A 17,926-nucleotide genomic window follows, 5' to 3' on the forward strand; every position below is an offset into this window, starting at 1 on the left:
CAGGTGTCCTCCCTACAACACCAACTTCTGTTCTGTAGTAACTTACTACTCTTATACCACATGAACAGTGTGGGAGCTGGGTCCACCGAGCTCTGGATACCAACATTTGCACCTGTAAGGAATATCCTGCAGGATAAACTTCAGGGTGGTGACATTTGCACGTGTCCACTAGCATGCAAAGCAACTGATTTCCCATTACTATACACATTGCACTTGTATATATAAAATGTTTCCTTTCACTGACTTCAGGAGGCTTCTGAGCAAGACAATCTCTATCAACATCTGTTTCCAGGAGTATTTGTTATGATGGTCCCAGCATAAAGCACTGGCTGCTGTGACCTGATTCTAGAAAATATTTACAGAAACAAGGGATTGATCTACAATTATTAAAAGCCTGTCAAAGCACTTCATTTGGCTTCAGATTATCTCCCTTCCTGCCCTGCTGCTCTCCTCTGGGGTACTGTTAAGCATTACCAGACATTTATATTCATTCTAATAATCTCCGAGTTTGAGCTGATCTGAAAGTTACCAATTTAAGGACTTCTGAAGGACTTGTTTGACAGTAGGAAGTAATACATCCCTCTTAAGTAGCTCACACTTTTTCTATTTAACTCAGAGTGTGAGGGAAACATTTTACAGAAAATTGAGTTTTAATTCATGTATTATGTAAGCCTGATATAAACATACTACCTTAAATGGGCTCAGTTATGCTCCGGTGTTCTAGGCTGACAGTTTAGGTTACAAAATGAGAAAGCTGTTACTACAATTAACAACAGCACTATGTTGTGATTGGACTTGATGATCTTGAAAGTCTTTTCCAACCTAAATGATTCTATAGTCTCCTGTTCTATTCCATACATTAAACCAGCAGAGAATACATACCACATCCAGACCTTCAAAAACCACTTTAATACAAAGTTCTAATAATAAACATTTTCTGCAGTGCAGCTATCAAAGTGAAGCTTCCTTATAAAAAAAAATAAAATGGAGGCCCAAGTTTCAGCTGGGCTCAAGTGTGCTCTGCCATGCCCTCTGCCATCACCCGGTGCACTGACACAAAATGATCAAAGGCAGATTTGATGATGAAACGCAAGTAAGTGGCTTCGAACTCAGGAAGCTGCAGAAGGAATAAAAATAATGTTATTACATTCTCTGTGGTAACAAAACTACCAAACCACGTTTGCAGAAGTTTGTTAAACACAAGGATCAGGATATGCCAGTGTCTGTTTTTGAACCGCACATAAATCAAGTTGTTTGACCTGCAACTCAAAAAATTCCCATCACCTCCTGAAATCTGCAGCTTTAAAGGCAGCAATTGAAGGAGGGAAGATTGCCACACTTCTGGAAAGGGCCCTTGCACCTCGTTAGAAGCACAAGGCAGGTGCAATTTCATGGCATAATCTACAGAGGAGCAGCTGGGAAGTGCAATTTCACACCACAATCTACAAATTCCTGTCTTTAACACCAACTGAGCAGTAATTGTAAATAAATACATGTTTGGTTTTTTTATGGTTTCTCCCCACTTAGTCCAGACAACCCACTTCATGAACCACTATTGATATAAACTGTATATACTCACTGGAAATTCTTCCATTTGGAGCTGTCCTTCTCTGTGCTGCAAATCTAGAAAACATATTTTAAGGTAAATAAAGAAGAATAATGCAGTGCTGTGAAGTTTTCACTGGACTCAGAGTTCAAGTGAGTTTAAGGACTATGAATTTACACTGCATATAGATGTTGTTCTTTTTTACTTTTACAGCTGATTTAGGAGAATGCTTTTTTGCAATATCCCTGTGTATGTATATATGTCCCACTCATTACAGTGTTATAAAAGGTCACCCAAGAGACACTAAAAAAAGCCAATCCCCAAACCAAACAATGCAGGAAATAGCACTCCATTACACTATGTAAGCCTGTTTTTAGTTTTTGGAACATAAAGTGCACAAGTAGTGCTTTTAGCCCTTATACAGCATTTTACTCTCCAAACTGCAGCAAGACCAGCAGTGTTAACAAAATTCACTTAAACGTGACTGTCACATTAATGTCTAATAAAATGATAATCACACCACACTTTACTCAACAAATAGATGAGGGGTTACAGTGATTCACTGAAAAAGAACAACATTGTTCCCACAAAACCCCACAAATTCAGTCTTACCTTTTTCAAAACACTGTTCAAAGCCCACAGGTTCTTTAGATGTGCTTCTTTCAATCCTTAAGGTCCGCACTAAAATACATATAAATTCAGAATATCAACCCAAGTTCTGATTCTTTATTGACACTGGTATTTATTCCATCACTTTACATCCAACAAAGCACTTTCAAAGCATTAACTAATTTACTTTTTCTCTAAGCTATGGGGATTGCGGACATGAAGGATGATTGCTTTGTGAAAATGAATCTTTATGCAAAATTAAATCTTTACGTGAAGTTAAACGTTTATGAATCTGTTAAAAGTGGCTATGTACAGACTGTGACACTTGTGTGGGAACTTTCATTAAGGCACAGACACACATTTTAATATAGCACACATTGCCTACTGCAAGACAACTTGCCTACTTGCCTACTACAAGGTCTTACCCAAATAACACTGGATGGAGACTTTGCTGATTTTTACACGTTTGGGAAAACCAATTATCAATTCCTGCGGGAACATGCCTGTCGTTGTCCAAAATGTTTTGGAACTTCTGTAGAAAGAACAGGACAAAACCCTCAAGCGCAGCTTTCCATCTATAACCACCTGGAATGAAATTTATCACAGAAAAATGTGGAGGGGAAAGGAAGGGGGAAAGCACAGCGGGGAAACAAGAAAGGTGGAAAAACGGGGATGATGAGGAAGGGGAGAGACGGAGGAGGGGAAAGGGGGGAGGAAAAGGAAGGGGGAAGCATTTTTATTTGGGGTACTTTCAGCAGTGCCCCGTACAGCGACGGGGCAGCTCTCCGGAGGCAGAGCTCGCCGTGCAGGCTCTGTGCCCGGGCGGCACCACAGAGCAGCGAGCAATGGCGGCGGGCCCCGAGCACTCCCACCCTGAGGCGGCTCCGGCGTGAGGGCCAAGGGCCGAGCCCGGGCCAGCCCCGGCGGGCTCCGAGCCCGGGGCCGCTCCCGCCGCCCCCGCCCGGCCCTCACCCGTCCGCCACGCTCTCGGCGGGGTGTTCAGCATCGCTGGACGTGGCCAGGACCAGGGCGGCCCCCGCCGAGCTCCGGCACCAGTCGGTGGCTCCCATCGCTCGCGGCGGGGCCGCCCCTCCCGGGCAAAGCCAGCAGCTTCCCCGCCCCCCACGGCCGCTCCCGGTACCGGAGCTGCGGGATTCGCCCCAGGCAGGGAGAGCCGAGCGGGGCGGGACCCGCCGCTCCCGCCGTGCCCCGCTCCGCCCCGCCCGCCGCCCGCCCCCCGCGCGGCCCCGCCCGCCGCCCGCGGGCGCTGCGGGACGGGCGGCGGGAGCGCCGAGCCCCGGCCCGGCTGACGGCGCGGCCCCTCCCGGGGCAGGTAGGTGGGAGTCGGGGGGGGGGGGGGGGGGTGAGAATCGGGGAACGAGCGGGATTGTGGCCTCTGTGCGCGGCAGGGGACCCTTCCCCCTGTGTCCCCTGCCCTTCTGCCCCTTCCCCAGTGTCCCCTGGGCTCGGAGCCCTCCGGGGCTGTGCCCGCTCACGGCGCGCTCACCCCCGGGCACAGCCCGGTCCTTTCACAGAGCCTTCCCAGCGGAGCCCCTGATCCCGCTCCGGGTTAGAAGCGATCCCTTCGCACCCGCCTCCCCATCCCTTCGGTCCCCCCGGCCCCCCTCGGGCAGGGCCCGATCCCCAGCCCTCCGGGGCAGGAGCTGAGGGGATCCCGTCCCTGCCCTGCCCTTCGCCATGGCAGCCCTGAGCTCTCCTGCCCTCGATCACGAACCAGAGCCCCCCGGCACCGGCTGGGGAAGGGGCACCGGGAGATGCACACCCTCCCAGGGAGGGAGGTTCCAGCAGGCTCCATTGACCAGCTGCAGTCAGACATGTGCCCTCCTCTTCCTCCTCCTTCTTCTGTCTGCAGCAGAGCCAGGCCTGGTTGTGGGGGCACTTCCCACTCAACCCCAGCCCCTTTCCCGCTGCCTCTATCTCCATCCCGGGCCTGGGATCCATCCCGGGGCTCTCAGCCAGCCCGGGCTTCAGTTCCCACTCGGATGGGGTGTGTGGTTTGGTGGCAGGCAGCTCACACCCCTGCTCCACACAGCCTGCCCTCCTTGCATCACAGGGCTACGTGGCCATGCTCAGGGCTCTAAGGGGAGCTGCCAGCTTTGGGGGCTTCCCTGGGTCATGTTTTCCTCCGTGGCTGTTCTTTACCTGTCTGTGATTTGTTTTTGCAGAGCTGATCGAGGGGAATGTCGTACTGTCTCCACTCAGAACGCCATTTGGATACTGGGCCAATATACGTGCGTGAAAATGGGAAGCTGCACGTGGTAAAGCAGGGTGCAGGCGGCGTACAGAATGTCACTCCCAAAGCAAGACCTTTTAGTCTGTTTTCCAGAAGTTTTTCAGTGGAGCTTTGCATGAACAGGGAGGATGATAGGGCAAGGAGGCAGAGGACTGATCATTTCATCTTCACATACACTAAGGAGGGGAACCTCCGCTACTCAGCCAAGTCTCTGTTCAGCCTAGTGCTGGGTTACATTTCTGACAATGTTGATCACATTGACTCGTTGATTGGTTTCCCTGAGCAGATTGCTGAAAAACTCTTTTCAGCAGCAGAAGCGAGACAAAAGTTCACAGAGCCAGTGACAGGACTGAGAGCTCTGCAGAAGTTCACTGAAGCCTATGGCAGTTTGGTGCTGTGCTCACTGTGCTTGCGGAACAGGTAAGAGTGTCCCCTAACAAATCTTGTCATCTGCTAGGGGTTTCTGCTAGCACACTTCAAGCTTCCCCTAAATTAAATTAAATAAAAATACATTTTGGGCATATAACACCACCTAATTTTAATGAAATGCCTTGAGCCTTACCTGATTCTTGTGCTTGCTGCCTTTTATCCCATCTCCTTCCTACAAGTACAGCTGCAGGTTTCATCTTAAGATACAAATCATAATAGAGGTAACAGGGTGCATCTGTTTTAACCAACAGGGGATCTTATGTGAAGGATAAAACCTGCAACTATTTTTGAACAGTAATAATCAGCACTCCTGTGGAAATCCATGTGTTTAGTGCCTTCTCAGGCATTTCACGGGATGCTTCTGTAATTGCTGTTTAAAGGCTTTTTGACACACTTAGCTGACTGTACAGATAAAATACACCCTTGTAAATTGTTCAGTTTTACTAACTATAAGCTTGCTGTTGTGTCATTTTGGGGGCCCAGAAGAAAATACAGACTTGTGGGTAAGTTGCAGGCTTTGAAATCAGGCAAGTTTTACCTTAATTTATTGTTGTTGCCACTCCCATATTGAATGTTCTTTAGCAAGGTCCTGATTACAGTCCAGCACTAGTTTTTCCCAACTTCTCAGTGCCTGCATCTTTCACTGAAAGAGTCTTGCCAAGTTTAAAACTGGATTATGTTTTTAAAGCCTTGCTCCTACTGAAGTCTTTCCCAGTAATAGAACCTGTCTCTTCTGTCTCTACACTTGAAAAAAGGATGGTTTATCCAGTTTGAAATCAAAGTGCTGGTATATTCATCTGAAGTGCCATGGGTGTTCTGAGCACAGCAGGAATGTTTGAGTAGAAGTCAATTATCCTTTGTTTTATCCTTTAAACCTTCTCCCTCTTTTTCTCTAGCACAAATGATTTTATGGGTTTAATTTAGAAATTAAGCTACTTCTGGCACTTCTGCCATTACAGAAAGCTGAGTTAAGTATCAAGTCTTTGAAATCCAGGAAGTAAGGCATTAAGGCATTTTCTTATGAATTTTATTTCTAAAAGACCCCACTCACCTCTTCAGAACCCCCATGAGTTAATAATATCTCTCAAGAACTGGCTTGTGTTCCTTTCTCTATGTTGTGCTTTTTGCAGAGCCAAATTGCACAGGAAAAGGGTGTGAGGGTTGGTTTGATGGGTAAAATTACACTGGGAGGATATTAAGATCCTCTTATTTGCATGGACAAAGAGGTGTTCCTGGAGGGATCAAATTAACAATCACCCCCAGTTTATGCAGTGAAGATGCTGACCTCAGGGTTGTCTTGCCATGGGGAACATGAGGTAAATTCAGGAGAGATCAGTGAATTTGGAGCTTGTCTTGCCACAGGGACAGCAAGAGGTGACTGCAGGGGAGGTATTGAGGGCTACGTGCTCGTTACTGCATACTCATGCCTGCCATTCTTCAGTGGTTTGTTCCCATCTCTAAACCTCCTACTGAATAGCTCCAGCACAGATGTTTGCGTGGCTGCTGAGTGAATCAGAGCAGGGAACCAGCACAGCTAAAAAAAAAAAAAAAACAAACCACTGAGTAACTGCTGCCCAGGGTGTAGCCACAGCTCTGGCCAGTCCTGGGCTTTTACTCTTAGTCAAGTATTTTATTGACATATATGAAAAATAAAATTTTGCCACTGACAAGCTGTCCTGTTTTGTTTAAAATCCACATTTGAGATGGATTTTAAACCTGGATGAATGTGGGTTTGTCTATACCCTTCCTAGACACTGAGGAAGAGCAGTTTGGGAAGCTGACTTATGATAAACTGGGATATTTTGCATTATCCTGACATAATACAGCAATAGTCTGTAAAGAAGCTCCTAGTAGCAATATTTTCAAGTTGAAGTCTTGTTAGTCCAATATTTTGCATCAAATTGAAACCATGATAGTGATTTAAGGAGAAGACTGGGAATTCAGACATGTTGTGTGCCAGCTGCACATAAAGAGGTACTTAGTGCAGCTGGGTAATTTCTGTCAATTTTCACATTGGTACTTAGCAGAAATAAGTTCATTGTGCTTATGACACTTGGGGATGTAGACACTTCCTTACATGCCTGAGCACTGAGAGCTTTTCTTTTTTTTGGGGGGGGTGGTGGGGCTTTGCAGATACCTGCTTATCTCTGAAAAGCTTGAAGAAATTAAGTCTTTCCGGGAGCTGACGTGTTTGGATCTCTCCTGCTGTAAACTTGGAGATGAACATGAGCTGCTGGAACACCTCACCAAAGAGGCCCTGTCTAGGTACCAATTTCTTGAGCTAAAAATGACACTTTCTTTCCTACCACTAAGCAGTTCAAAGAATCAGGTGGCTGAGACTTTAAAGGGAAGTTTCACAGCCTGCAGAGTGTAAGGTTGAAGATTTTGGTTGTTCATAAAACCTATTCAGGAGGTAAACAAAATACAGAATTTATTGTACACAAAGCACATACTGAATCATAAGAAGTACTAAAAGTATGCAAAATAACTTACTGTCTCGTGTTTTGTATCAACTTTTTATAATTCTCATTGTCTGGGTAAAAAATGCATCTATAACATTTGGAACAGTTTTACATTTCTTATTTTTAAGGGGGAACTTTATCAGCCAAATTTTTAACGAAGCTAGGGTTCTAGATAAACATATCTGCTAGCAGGAACTTGAATACTTGGTTAGTTAGCATCTTAAAACAGTAGATTTTGTGATTTTTGTTTGGTACCAAAGAATGACAAGTTGAAAATTTTCAAAACAACAGGAAGGATGACTGCTAATCAAGGATATTATGTTGCTGTAATATTTTGGTGCATTTTTGCATCAAGGTTTTGTCCTGAAGTGCTCTGATGAGAGCACTTTAGTGTGATGCTTTCTCCTGAGTTTTACTAATCTGTTATAATACCTCATTATTTTCTTAAAATCATCGCTGTATCACTTATCAAATCAACCCTCTCTCATTTTGCCAAGCATTTTTTCTTATTTTTGAGTGCATTTCAGTTTGGCAACCTTGATATAAAGAACTTCAGGGTATAAAGAAGCTTATTGTCTCTGTTGGCAAATGTTTGGCTCTAGGATCAGTTTGTCACTGGAGCTGTGGGAATAGCTAATCAAGTAGTGCTTCTGTTGAGCTAGCAGGGAAATATAAAGATATTTGTTAATCCTGCTAACCCAGCTCCTTTCTCACTGCTTTTTACAGTGAGCCTGTAGGGGTTGGCACAGGATGAGCCTTCTGACACAGAGCTTTAGGACATTTTGCAAAACTGTCAGAAATAATGACCATAAACTACGTGTTTGTATCTCTCCTGCCAGTGTGAAAAGGCTTCTCCTGAAGGACAACTCCCTGTCAGATGCTGGCCTGCGCAGGATGACAGCGCCCGTCCGTGTGCTGAAAAAGGGCCTTGAGAATCTGCTGGTGCTGGACTTGTCCTGTAAGTGCTCCATGGTTTCATAACAGAAAGAACCTCTGTCCTTTCTGATAAAGAATTTATCCTCCTTAGTACTGAAGGAATACAATTAATTTGTTGATTCCCATGAGCCAAGTGCTCAACCCTAGATTTCACCAGCAGCTTCCCAGGAGGCATAGGGCAGACCTGAAGTCTCAGGCATTTGTTACTTACATAAATATTTTTAGTAATTTGAGAATTGGTATTGTAAGTATTTGTATTTTGATAATCAGAGGGGGAAATTCCGTTCTAGTATTAGCTTTTGGAACAAATACTTCTGGTATTTTGATCATCTTTCTCTCCATCATGTAATGTAATTAACTTTACTTTGCCTTACCTTTAGGTAACCCTAAAATAACAGATGTGGGAATTGGATACCTTCTTTCTTTCAAGAAATTGAATTGTTTGGATATTTCTGGGACAGGTCTCAAGGTAAAAATCATCAGAAAAAGTTTACTGGGCAAGGGTAATAAGACTTCTTGCCCTCTGACTGCATTACTTCCCTTTTTTCCAGGATGTTGATGCTGTCATACAGCGGCTCCAAATGCAGATAGGCCTGGTTCACTCAAAAGTGCCTCTGAAAGAATTTGATCACAGTAACTGCAAAACAGAGGGATGGGCAGAACAGGTAAGAGAGGTTAAACCTGTTTTACTCTCTAAAAATGTGCCCTATAGAATAGAAAATCGCTAAGTAGGAAAGAGCAAGGGATGGAGTTGCTTCCAATGATATTTCTGTAAATTTTACAAGACACGTTTTAGCTGCTTCATCTGTTCTTTCAGACAGTTCTGCAGTGGGAGCAGGCAGTTATGGAGGCCAGGAAGCCCCAGGACAACTTGAGATCCAGAGTAGCAGCTCTTCACTTCTGTATGTATCTGCATGGACAGCACAGAGTTGATTTATTTTCTTTCCTACAGAGAGTATTTCCATACTTTTTGGGGTTATAGTACAAAGAGCATCTCAGGTGTGCAATTTCAGCCTTCTGTGTAACTGCATTACGATGTACTCAAGTTTTTTCATTTGCTAGACTGATAGATAATTCAAGTACAGCACATATAACAACTGAGTCTTTTCCTTAAAATTCTGAGTCCAAAATACAAATGGTATTTTTTTCCTCTGCACATTTCCAAGTTGGCTTGGTCAAAACAATTTGTACCATGAAGTTATGCATTTTACAGCATAATTCTGTTTTTCCCAAAATCTAAACTTGATTTTTTTTTTCCCTTGTAGATGGCAAGACACGCAGAATAGAGGAAGTAGTCAAATGCACACTGGTGGAGCCAGAAACTAAAGCATCTGGAAACTTGCAGTTCTATAAGGAAAATGTTCAAAATTGCCATTTACCCTTGAAAAAGGAGGTTGCAGGCAGCCACGAATCAAAGAGCAATAAAAAAAGAGCTTTGGCTGAACAAGAGAGAGAAAGGACTTCCAAACAGAAGCATCTATGCCTCACTGTGGAGGACTGGGATTTGTTAAATACCTACTGAGTCAGAAAGAAGTGGGTCTTTTGTTTGCTGTTGCTGATGACAGGATTTGGACATACTGAGAGGGAGTGACAAAGGAGACAAGTTCTGTTAAATCTGTTTGCTGTGACATGCCTGTGGGGTAACCTGTGCTGGGGGAGGGATAGAGGCAAGAAGGTTGGTAATGCTACTGTCTATTTTCAATACATAATAATTTTTCAAATAAAGTTTTTGTTGTCATCCTTAACTGACTCTCTGATGAAGGTATTTTTTCACCAAAAGATTTGGTCCTATCCCTGTTCCTCTCCTGCCTCTCGAGGGGCAGGACACAAATCACTGCAGCTTATCTGAAATGAAGCTGCACTGGGCTTGTCAAGTGCCATGGGATGTTTACAGTGCTGCTGGAACAGAAACCTCAGCCTGAAAGCACTAGACTGTGCTGATGGGGCTGTGGCAGAGGGAGGGAGCACAAAGGATAAGCACAGACCTCTGGGAAGGGAGGCAGAGGCAGTAACACCTCACCAACAGCCATTGCAGAAGACTAAAGTGGAACACAAGTCCCCTTTCTCATTTTCACCCAGGCAATGAGAGCTGGAATGTGGTTACTGTAGAGATTATGTTCTGCAGTTGTAATATATTTTCCCTTACAAGCAAATGCATTGCATTTGAGATCTGTGGTTTAAAACCCATTTTTAGTGTGCCTGCAATACATTAACTGTGCTTCTCCATCTGAAAACACTGAGGGGAATTTATCATTCAAGTATTAATTATGTAGATCATCTGTTAATCTCCTGGACACTCAGACCTGTTCTGTGTTGGTCTGTGCAGCTGGAATGCTGCAGGTAAGTGTTTAACATTGAATTCCTGCCCTGTTTTCATCAGAACTGGCTGAGGTACACAGGGCTTATCAGTCTCCTCTCAGACCTCATGAGGCCAAGAATTTTCTCCCTGCTATTGCTTCTTTAGAGGGTATCTTCCTTTTACACAGTTGTTAACCATAATTCATCACCAAGAAAAGCAGCACATCCTTGGAAACCAGGAAGAGGCCAAGAAAATAAACTTCAGCTAAAAAATGCATAATGAGCAAAACCCCTTTGTCTTTTCCTTACTGTTGAATTTTCCTCAAAGAAGGACTATGCATAAACAAAACAGGCACACTTGCATTCAAATCCTACTTTCTTTTCCCAGAAACTCAAGGCTATTAATACCTTCTCCTGACAACTACATCAGCTCTCTGCTGAGACAAATAATGGCACAAATTGTGACTCAAAACAGCAGCTCAGTAGGGAGGAACATGTGCAATCTTCCCCGTCAAGATGCTTCTGGTGCAATTGCCACCATGGAATTTTTGGCCACCCCTTCTACCACTGGAGATAGGCTGATGTGACCATGAAGAGATGCACATTTTTTTACCAATACTATTTTAACCAATCCCATTACCTGAGCCATGTGCTGAGCATAAGGGTTCCTGTATTTTCTCCTTAACAGCTGATTAGTTCAACCCTTACTGCAATGGGATGACATTTTACAGGCACAGAGAAAACAAGCTCCCTGGCCAGGCCTGGAGAGGGACAGGTGAGTAAAAGTAGCTTTAACATCCCCCCATGCAGAGTTCTGCCATCTCATTCCAGGTGAAGTGTGAGTCACAATACTGTAAAGCTATTTATAAATAAGACCTCTCAGATTTCCAGCTGTATCCCAGTGACAAATTAGAAGTAACATTCACCATTGATCTGAGTTACAGTGACAGGCAGAGCTGCAGATCACAGGACAGAGAAGATATGAGTGAACAGGGGGTTATTTTTAAATATCTACGAGCTGGGGTGGCAATGGGAAAAAAAGATCGCGTCATGTTTATTTTGGGCCCAGAAAAGTAAGAGTACTCACTGTAAATGTGGGGGTTTCCTCGATGTTTTAGACACAGATGAGAATTTCAAAGGAGCAGAGGAAATCTCATATTTCTCAAATTTCAGTGTCATGCCCATACCTATATCCTGAGGACTGCTTTGAAGGCTTGGCTGCCTGATCCTGCCTTGCTGGCAGAGGAACAAAACAAGCAGCAAACAGATCCAGTGTCATCCCACACCACCCTGGGAGCAGCACTTGATTTTCTGCTGCTCTCTGCACCAAGGCTGAGACTTCTTTTTCCTCTTTTCTTTGCCAAATTCAGCGAGACTTATCCCAGATCCATGGCTGTTCTCAACCTTCTGCTGCAAACCTACACAGTCCTGAGTGAAGAACAGGTTATTTACATGCTGGTTCCCTGCCCTGGTTGTCAGGGACAGCTACTCTGTCACAGGGACATGATTTATCCCCCAAAACCCTTAAACTTCTCCAGTTTTCCATGCCATTACACTCTCTGTATTGGCCTTCATGGTTTGAGAAGAGAGCAGGAGGTGGCCTGCACAGCATTCCCAAGGAAGTGTCAGGAGCATCATTCTGAGGAGCATCAACACAGAGCCCTCAAAGTCACTGCTGAAATTTGTTTTGAACACAAATAGAAGCTTCTCCTCCTGCCAGTGAAGATCAGGACCATGAAGATGTGTAGGAGGCTCACCTCACTCAGCTCCTGCTCCTCGGGGCAGTTCCCAGTGTCCCTGATGTGGGCTGCCTGTATGTCCATAGAGGAGAAACCCCTGGGCCAGGGCTGTGCCAGCAATGGCTGGTGAAGCATCTCCAGCACAGCATCCAGGCAGTGCTGCCCATGAAGGAAGTGTCACCTTCCCATGGCAGCAGACTCCTGGCAGCTGTCCCAGTGTCCAGCCAAGGGCTGTCACACGCCTTTGCTCCCTGCTCAGTGTCACTGCGCTGCTGGGGAGGATTTGCTTGGGCTGGAGCTTCCCAAGCAGGTGGCAGGGCAGGACCCCAAGGCTCCAGGGTGACGTGTTGGAAGCACCCTGCTGTCTCCCCATCAGGGATGGGTGCCAGGATTCAGGCTGTGCAGAGGAACTCGTCGGACCAGCCCAGGCAGTGCTGGATGCCATCCCGGCACAGCCTCCTGGGGATGCAGGAGCAGAATTCGTAGTGCACAGGGCTGCAGCTCCACCACTCCTGCCCACATGGGGGGCAGGCAGCCACTGGGAAGGACAGAAAACAGGGAACTGAAATGCTTCTTCTGCACTGACCCCCTCCTTCCGTCCTTACATGGGTCAAATCTTTTCATCCCCCAGCAGAAAAGCTGCTGGTGACACCCCTGTGACTGTGAGCCCACCAAAGCAGACACTGGCTGGGTGCAATCTGTGGGAGACAGCCAGAGTGTGACATTGCAGTGACCTTCATGGCAGAGAGGCTGGGGGTCATGGGGGGAGCAACTAACTGAAGCTTCTGCCCCTCCCCTCCATTTTTATTTATTTTCTCCCCAAAACTGTGGCAGTGACAGGAACAAATCTGCTGCTCATTTTAGCAAGACAGCTCCCACCCAGCTTGGAGATCCACCCATCTGCTGACCAGCTACCAAAGGCCAGTTTGAATGGTTACTACTAAATACAGCCACAAACCTCGATTAAACTGCTCCACATCAGCAAGCCATGGAGGAAGAGCAATTTTTGGGACTGGGAACAAAGCAGAGAGCCATTCCCTTCTCAGCTGCCACCAGACTTTGACACAGAAGCCTCGGCAGCCAGGGGGACTGAGCCTGCTTGGCTTATACTCACACCCTATCCCAGATATTCTGTGTTTTAATGGTGGATGCCAGCCTCCAGGCATTTTCAGCACCATCCACGAGCACCACACCTGTACAGCCTGTAGCAATCCATCAGCAGAAAGGACAGGAGCCAGCAGACAGACTTACAGCTCCCTGTCTCATCAGAGCAGTCCCCACAGTCGTTCATCCCGTTACACCTCTGGTCAGCATAAACCCAGGAGCTGGGGTTGCTGCAGTAGAAAACCAGGTATCCTGGGAGGCTGTGGGGCAAGTCACCTGCAAGGGCACACACACAGGACATGGTGAATTCCCCCAGGCACAGCCACACTGGCTAAAACAGGGATGGCACACACCAAAGGCTGCTGCCAGGACACTTCTCCTGCAGTATCAAATGAACATGAACAAATGGGGAAGCTCTGTTGTTGGACATAGGAAGTCTGCCCCAGGTGTCTGCTTTATTTAGTTTTTTTTCCCCGGGGTGACTGAACAGTAAATTACCCATGTTGGCATACAGCTTCACTGAGGGAGGAAAACTGCATCATGGTTTAAAAAAATCCTAGGAAGATCAGACGAACTTGGAGTCTTTAGTTCCTGGCATTCCTGCTGTGTTTTGGGCAGTGCCATCTCTCAGCATCTGCCCTACAAAGCTCTGCCAGGTTTATCTGCTCTTGTAGACAGCCAGAAGCATGGAGCAGGGTTAGAGGAACCCTGGCTGCTGTCCCACCACTCAAAGACCAGTGCAGGGAGGATGCTCACAACAAAACCACTCACCACAGAGCTGCTCCTGCTCATCCTCTCCATTCCTGCAGTTGCTGACCCTGTCACAGACCCAGCTGGCTGGGATACAGGTCACTCTGTCATCACACAAGAAGCCTGTCTTGTTGTTAGGGGCTGTGCAGAGGTGGTTCACTGAGGGGAAAGCAAGAAAACCTTAATTTTCCAGCATTTTTGTGATAGGAGGAATAAATCAAAGGGAGTAAAGTGGGGGTTTCTGAAATTAATTTGTTGTTCTGGAAATAACCAGGGGCCAGGATTAATTTCTGATAGGTTCATGGCAGAGTCTGAAAACCACATCAGTAGGTTTAAATATGGTAGTGCTACCCAGAGTTGTCCCAGCCCTATGGAGCAGGACAGCAGAGCCAGGGAATGGCTGGTGGCCATTTGGGCTGAGCAAAGCTGGTACAGCCCCCACCACCCTGCTCATCCCTTCCCTTCCTCCAGGTTCGTGCTGGAGAGCACCGTTAAACACACAGTGACGGGCACGAGAGCTGTGCTCATGCAGCACTATTTCTGCCTCCTTTTCCAAAAATATAACCACTCCTGGGATACAACCTGGTGCCCGTGGCAGGAGTGCCAGAGCCAGCCCTGAGGCCAGGGCAGCCGCGAGGATGAGCAGTGCCACGGCAGAGATGCAGAGGGGTCTCTGTGTGCAGCCAGTGTGGGCACCACAGGGATGGCAGCGGCCTGGGGGAGGCAAGAGAGAGAGAGGTGAGGGACTAAGGAAGGGTCTGGGATGTTTCAGAGGGGAGCAGTGCAGGGACACGAGGCTGATGTCTTGGGGTCCCTCCATGTGAGACTGGTATGGGCTGCTGGGGGTTAGGGGTTGGTAGTTGAGTTTAAAGAGCCCAAACTCCAACATTAAACACCTCTGTCCCAGGTATTCTATCACCATCTGTTAAAAACCAGGTGGGACAGTGCTCTTTATCTTTTCCACAACCCACCCTTCCTCCAGGAAGATATGTCCTGTTAATGGCCATTGAGTCCCAGTGCATGACTGATAAAATTACATCACCCCAGTGTGAGATGCTCCACCCAGGGGGAGGAGGCAGACATTTCCTACCTAGATAAAAACTGAGATTTGGAACACCAAGGCAGCCTTTTCCCAGTGGATTCTAGAGGACAAGAGCTACCAGACCTTTCTACAGGATCACTACTTCAACAAGACCACTTCATCAACCTACCTAGCAGGGTGTCAGGTTGTATTCTGACTCTGTCAGTGGTTTTCTTTTGTACTATTGCATGTATTTTATTTTTTCCCTATTAAATTGTATTTCTGACTTGGAATCTCTTACTGGTTTTGCTTTCAAACCAGTACAACCTCCTCATTGTGAATTTTGCTGCTTGCAGTGGGGAAGAACTTGTGCTGCTGTTGCAGAGCACTGGGGTTGAATGGCACAAGCACCACATCTCCATCAGAGCTCACCCTGTGGACTCAGATGCAGAAGGATGAAGGCCAAGCTCCTGCCCAACCCTGTGGGGCAGCAGTGACACTGAAACACAAGGAAGATGGGTAAGGCTGGGGAATGTGCCCTCCCAGAGCCCATAACAAAACTCCCCAAGAGCTAAGATTTCATTTTCCAGCACTTCAGGCTTTCAGCCCAAACCAGGCCCATGGAATGAGGCTGGACTATCAGCAAAAAACGGTGAGAAGGAATTGAAGAGCTGCCCTTTCCCTCCCTAACAACATCTCCAGGCCACAGCAACCTTCCAGGGACTGCAGCTCTCAGAAAGTCAGGTACATAAATCAAACCAACTGCAGAAGCTAAAGGCCAAACCCACAGTCACTCAACACAATGGTAGCATGTGAAGGAGCGATGCCAGGCACCCACCCTCACCTCAGCAACCTGAACCTGGAGCTTTGCCTCTAAACCAGCAGGGTATTTTCCTCCATTCCTTCATATTCCCAATAGCAAAAAAATATTTTGGTAATCTCAGAAACATGTAACCAGTCACTTAAGACAATCCTGCCTGTATAATTTGTTTTGATTTATCTGAACTTAAAAATCTTTAATTAGAATTTTGAAAAGTTTTCAGGAACTTAACTTTTAAGTTAGAATTTGTCTTAGCGGTGCTTTGTGTTTACTTACTTGTTTTAGTGTTCAAACTCAAGGGAAGGCACAGCCTTTGCTCAAGAGCAAAAGGATCCTGATTCCAGCAACCTCCCCCTCTGCCATGCTCAAGCAGGAGCCAAACACAGATTTCAGCTCAAAAGAGAAATTGTGAATTACAGCATGTCTGTGTCTACAAAACACCTCTGACTACAAAGCACAACAGTTACAAACAGACTTGAGTACAAAATAATGGTGGTGATGAAATTTTGCAAGCTGATCCTGCTTGCTCTTTGGTTCTGTTTGAGCTCACCTCGTCCTTCAGAGTACAGGCAAAATTTGCTGAAGTTTGGCTATCAAGACATATGGAAAGGCCACAGCAAGCTCATTATGAGCCTTTCTGTGACAGACAAGGATCACCTATCATACCACTATACATATGACTGCCAGCTCCAGGCCAACACAGAACAGCTGAAGTTTATTAATTTTATAGTCTGGACATTTCACTACACAGAAAAGAGGGAAAATCAGTCCAAACAGACCATAAATGGTGGCTGTGTTTTATATTACATTGATAGTTTCAATTGATTTATGCTTTAATAATAGAACTCTGCATTTTATTCATTACCTCTTTCTCCAGAGAAGGACTCTGTTGAACCAGAAGTAGCTACATCACCGTTTCTCTAGAAACAAAGGGATAAAATAGATTTACAGAACCCCACAGCCACACAAACTTCACCTTTCTAGTTCTCACACCATCTTACCCAGGAATACATCTTGTACTCCATTATTGTTACATACAACAAAAACTGCCTCAGTGAAAACATGGCCCAGCTTTAATTCCCAAAACAATCCATCACATCACCTTTTAAACCCTCATTACCCATTTGTAAAACAAACACTAACCAAGTCCAGCGCTTTATATAAACTATTCTCTTTTGTATCAAGGTAAGTAGAAACAACTGGAATCTCAGAGAAAGCAGTGATAAAAAGCTCAGGCAAACGGCACTGTCAAGAACACATGCACTTCAGGGAACAGCTGTATGTAGGGTTTTTCTGAAGGCTGTACCTGGGGATGAGTTTTGTTCATGCTTCCCAGAGCTCCAGGGTCCACAGGGAGTTCTCTGCCTGGCACAGAGATGTTACCAGGATACAAACCCAACAGAGGCAGGAGAGCAAGGAGAGCCCTGCACAGACAGGAGGGCACTGGGAGGGCAGTGCTGAGCCTCTGCTCCAGGCCCCTCTGAAAGCTAACAACACACTCTCTTCATTATTCGTTTCTTGAATGTGGTTTTGCAACATGGCATCAGACAATTCAGAATGCAAATTCAGGAAGCTGAGGCTGAAAGATGAACACTCACTTCTAGCTTATGCTAACTGCATTTAACCCCATGCTGGTCACAGAAAACCCCTTCACAATGAAAGCTTGAGAGAAGAGAGTCTGCTCCTCTTCATGGAAGTCTTCTTTCTCCACACTTCCTTCCCAAGACAGCAGAGCTGTCACACTGCCCTTGTGGCAAAACCAGCCCAGGCTCCTGCCAGATGATGAGATCTCAGGAGAGCTGTGCAGGATACAACCATCTGGAACAGCTTTCTTGCTTGGGCAATGAGCACAGGCACAGGAAATCCTCCAGGGTCCTTTTTCACTTGTGTGCTTGAGTTTCCAGAATCTCTAGAAAATAACCGCAGCTCAATCTGCGGTAAACACAAACTTATAAATA

General features: G+C 46.0%; 3 protein-coding genes across 3 annotated transcripts; 1 reads left to right on the top strand and 2 right to left on the bottom strand.

Annotated features, from left to right (window-relative positions):
* Nucleotides 1-919: 919 nt before the first annotated feature.
* Nucleotides 920-3,234, bottom strand: IFT25 (intraflagellar transport 25). The gene is made up of 5 exons (XM_062497708.1): nt 3,128-3,234; nt 2,581-2,687; nt 2,159-2,227; nt 1,580-1,623; nt 920-1,117 (listed from the first exon to the last, which is right to left on the bottom strand). Exons 1-5 carry the CDS (start codon nt 3,223-3,225, stop codon nt 1,010-1,012), a joined length of 426 nt encoding a protein of 141 aa, XP_062353692.1. The 5' UTR covers nt 3,226-3,234; the 3' UTR covers nt 920-1,009.
* A 1,107-nt stretch (nt 3,235-4,341) lies between these two features.
* On the top strand, nt 4,342-9,829 carry LRRC42 (leucine rich repeat containing 42). The gene is made up of 7 exons (XM_062497612.1): nt 4,342-4,829; nt 6,972-7,103; nt 8,140-8,258; nt 8,617-8,705; nt 8,788-8,901; nt 9,054-9,138; nt 9,502-9,829. Exons 1-7 carry the CDS (start codon nt 4,357-4,359, stop codon nt 9,756-9,758), a joined length of 1,269 nt encoding a protein of 422 aa, XP_062353596.1. The 5' UTR covers nt 4,342-4,356; the 3' UTR covers nt 9,759-9,829.
* A 2,836-nt stretch (nt 9,830-12,665) lies between these two features.
* LDLRAD1 (low density lipoprotein receptor class A domain containing 1) lies at nt 12,666-17,295 on the bottom strand. Its single transcript, XM_062497946.1, has 6 exons — nt 17,275-17,295; nt 16,834-16,888; nt 14,710-14,841; nt 14,149-14,286; nt 13,525-13,653; nt 12,666-12,811 (listed from the first exon to the last, which is right to left on the bottom strand). The coding sequence occupies exons 1-6, from the start codon at nt 17,293-17,295 to the stop codon at nt 12,666-12,668; spliced, it is 621 nt and encodes a 206-aa protein (XP_062353930.1).
* Nucleotides 17,296-17,926: the final 631 nt, after the last annotated feature.

Source organism: Cinclus cinclus, chromosome 8 (assembly GCF_963662255.1).
Source record: "Cinclus cinclus chromosome 8, bCinCin1.1, whole genome shotgun sequence".
Taxonomy (NCBI): Eukaryota; Metazoa; Chordata; class Aves; order Passeriformes; family Cinclidae; genus Cinclus; species Cinclus cinclus.

Bases quoted from the DNA above. Each gene is read 5' to 3' on its own strand.
- IFT25 (XM_062497708.1), bottom strand. From the start codon at position 3,225: ATGGGAGCCACCGACTGGTGCCGGAGCTCGGCGGGGGCCGCCCTGGTC. The intron at 2,688-3,127 runs GTGAGGGCCGGG...TTCTTTCTACAG, and splicing joins GCCGAGAGCGTGGCGGACGG to AAGTTCCAAAACATTTTGGA. The intron at 2,228-2,580 runs GTAAGACCTTGT...TATGTATTTTAG, and splicing joins CTCCATCCAGTGTTATTTGG to TGCGGACCTTAAGGATTGAA.
- LRRC42 (XM_062497612.1), top strand. From the start codon at position 4,357: ATGTCGTACTGTCTCCACTCAGAACGCCATTTGGATACTGGGCCAATA. The intron at 8,706-8,787 runs GTAAAAATCATC...CCTTTTTTCCAG, and splicing joins TTTCTGGGACAGGTCTCAAG to GATGTTGATGCTGTCATACA. The intron at 8,902-9,053 runs GTAAGAGAGGTT...CTGTTCTTTCAG, and splicing joins CAGAGGGATGGGCAGAACAG to ACAGTTCTGCAGTGGGAGCA.
- LDLRAD1 (XM_062497946.1), bottom strand. From the start codon at position 17,295: ATGAACAAAACTCATCCCCAG. The intron at 16,889-17,274 runs GTACAGCCTTCA...CTTTGTTTCTAG, and splicing joins TGAACAAAACTCATCCCCAG to AGAAACGGTGATGTAGCTAC. The intron at 12,812-13,524 runs GTAAGTCTGTCT...TGTCCTTCCCAG, and splicing joins CTCTGATGAGACAGGGAGCT to TGGCTGCCTGCCCCCCATGT.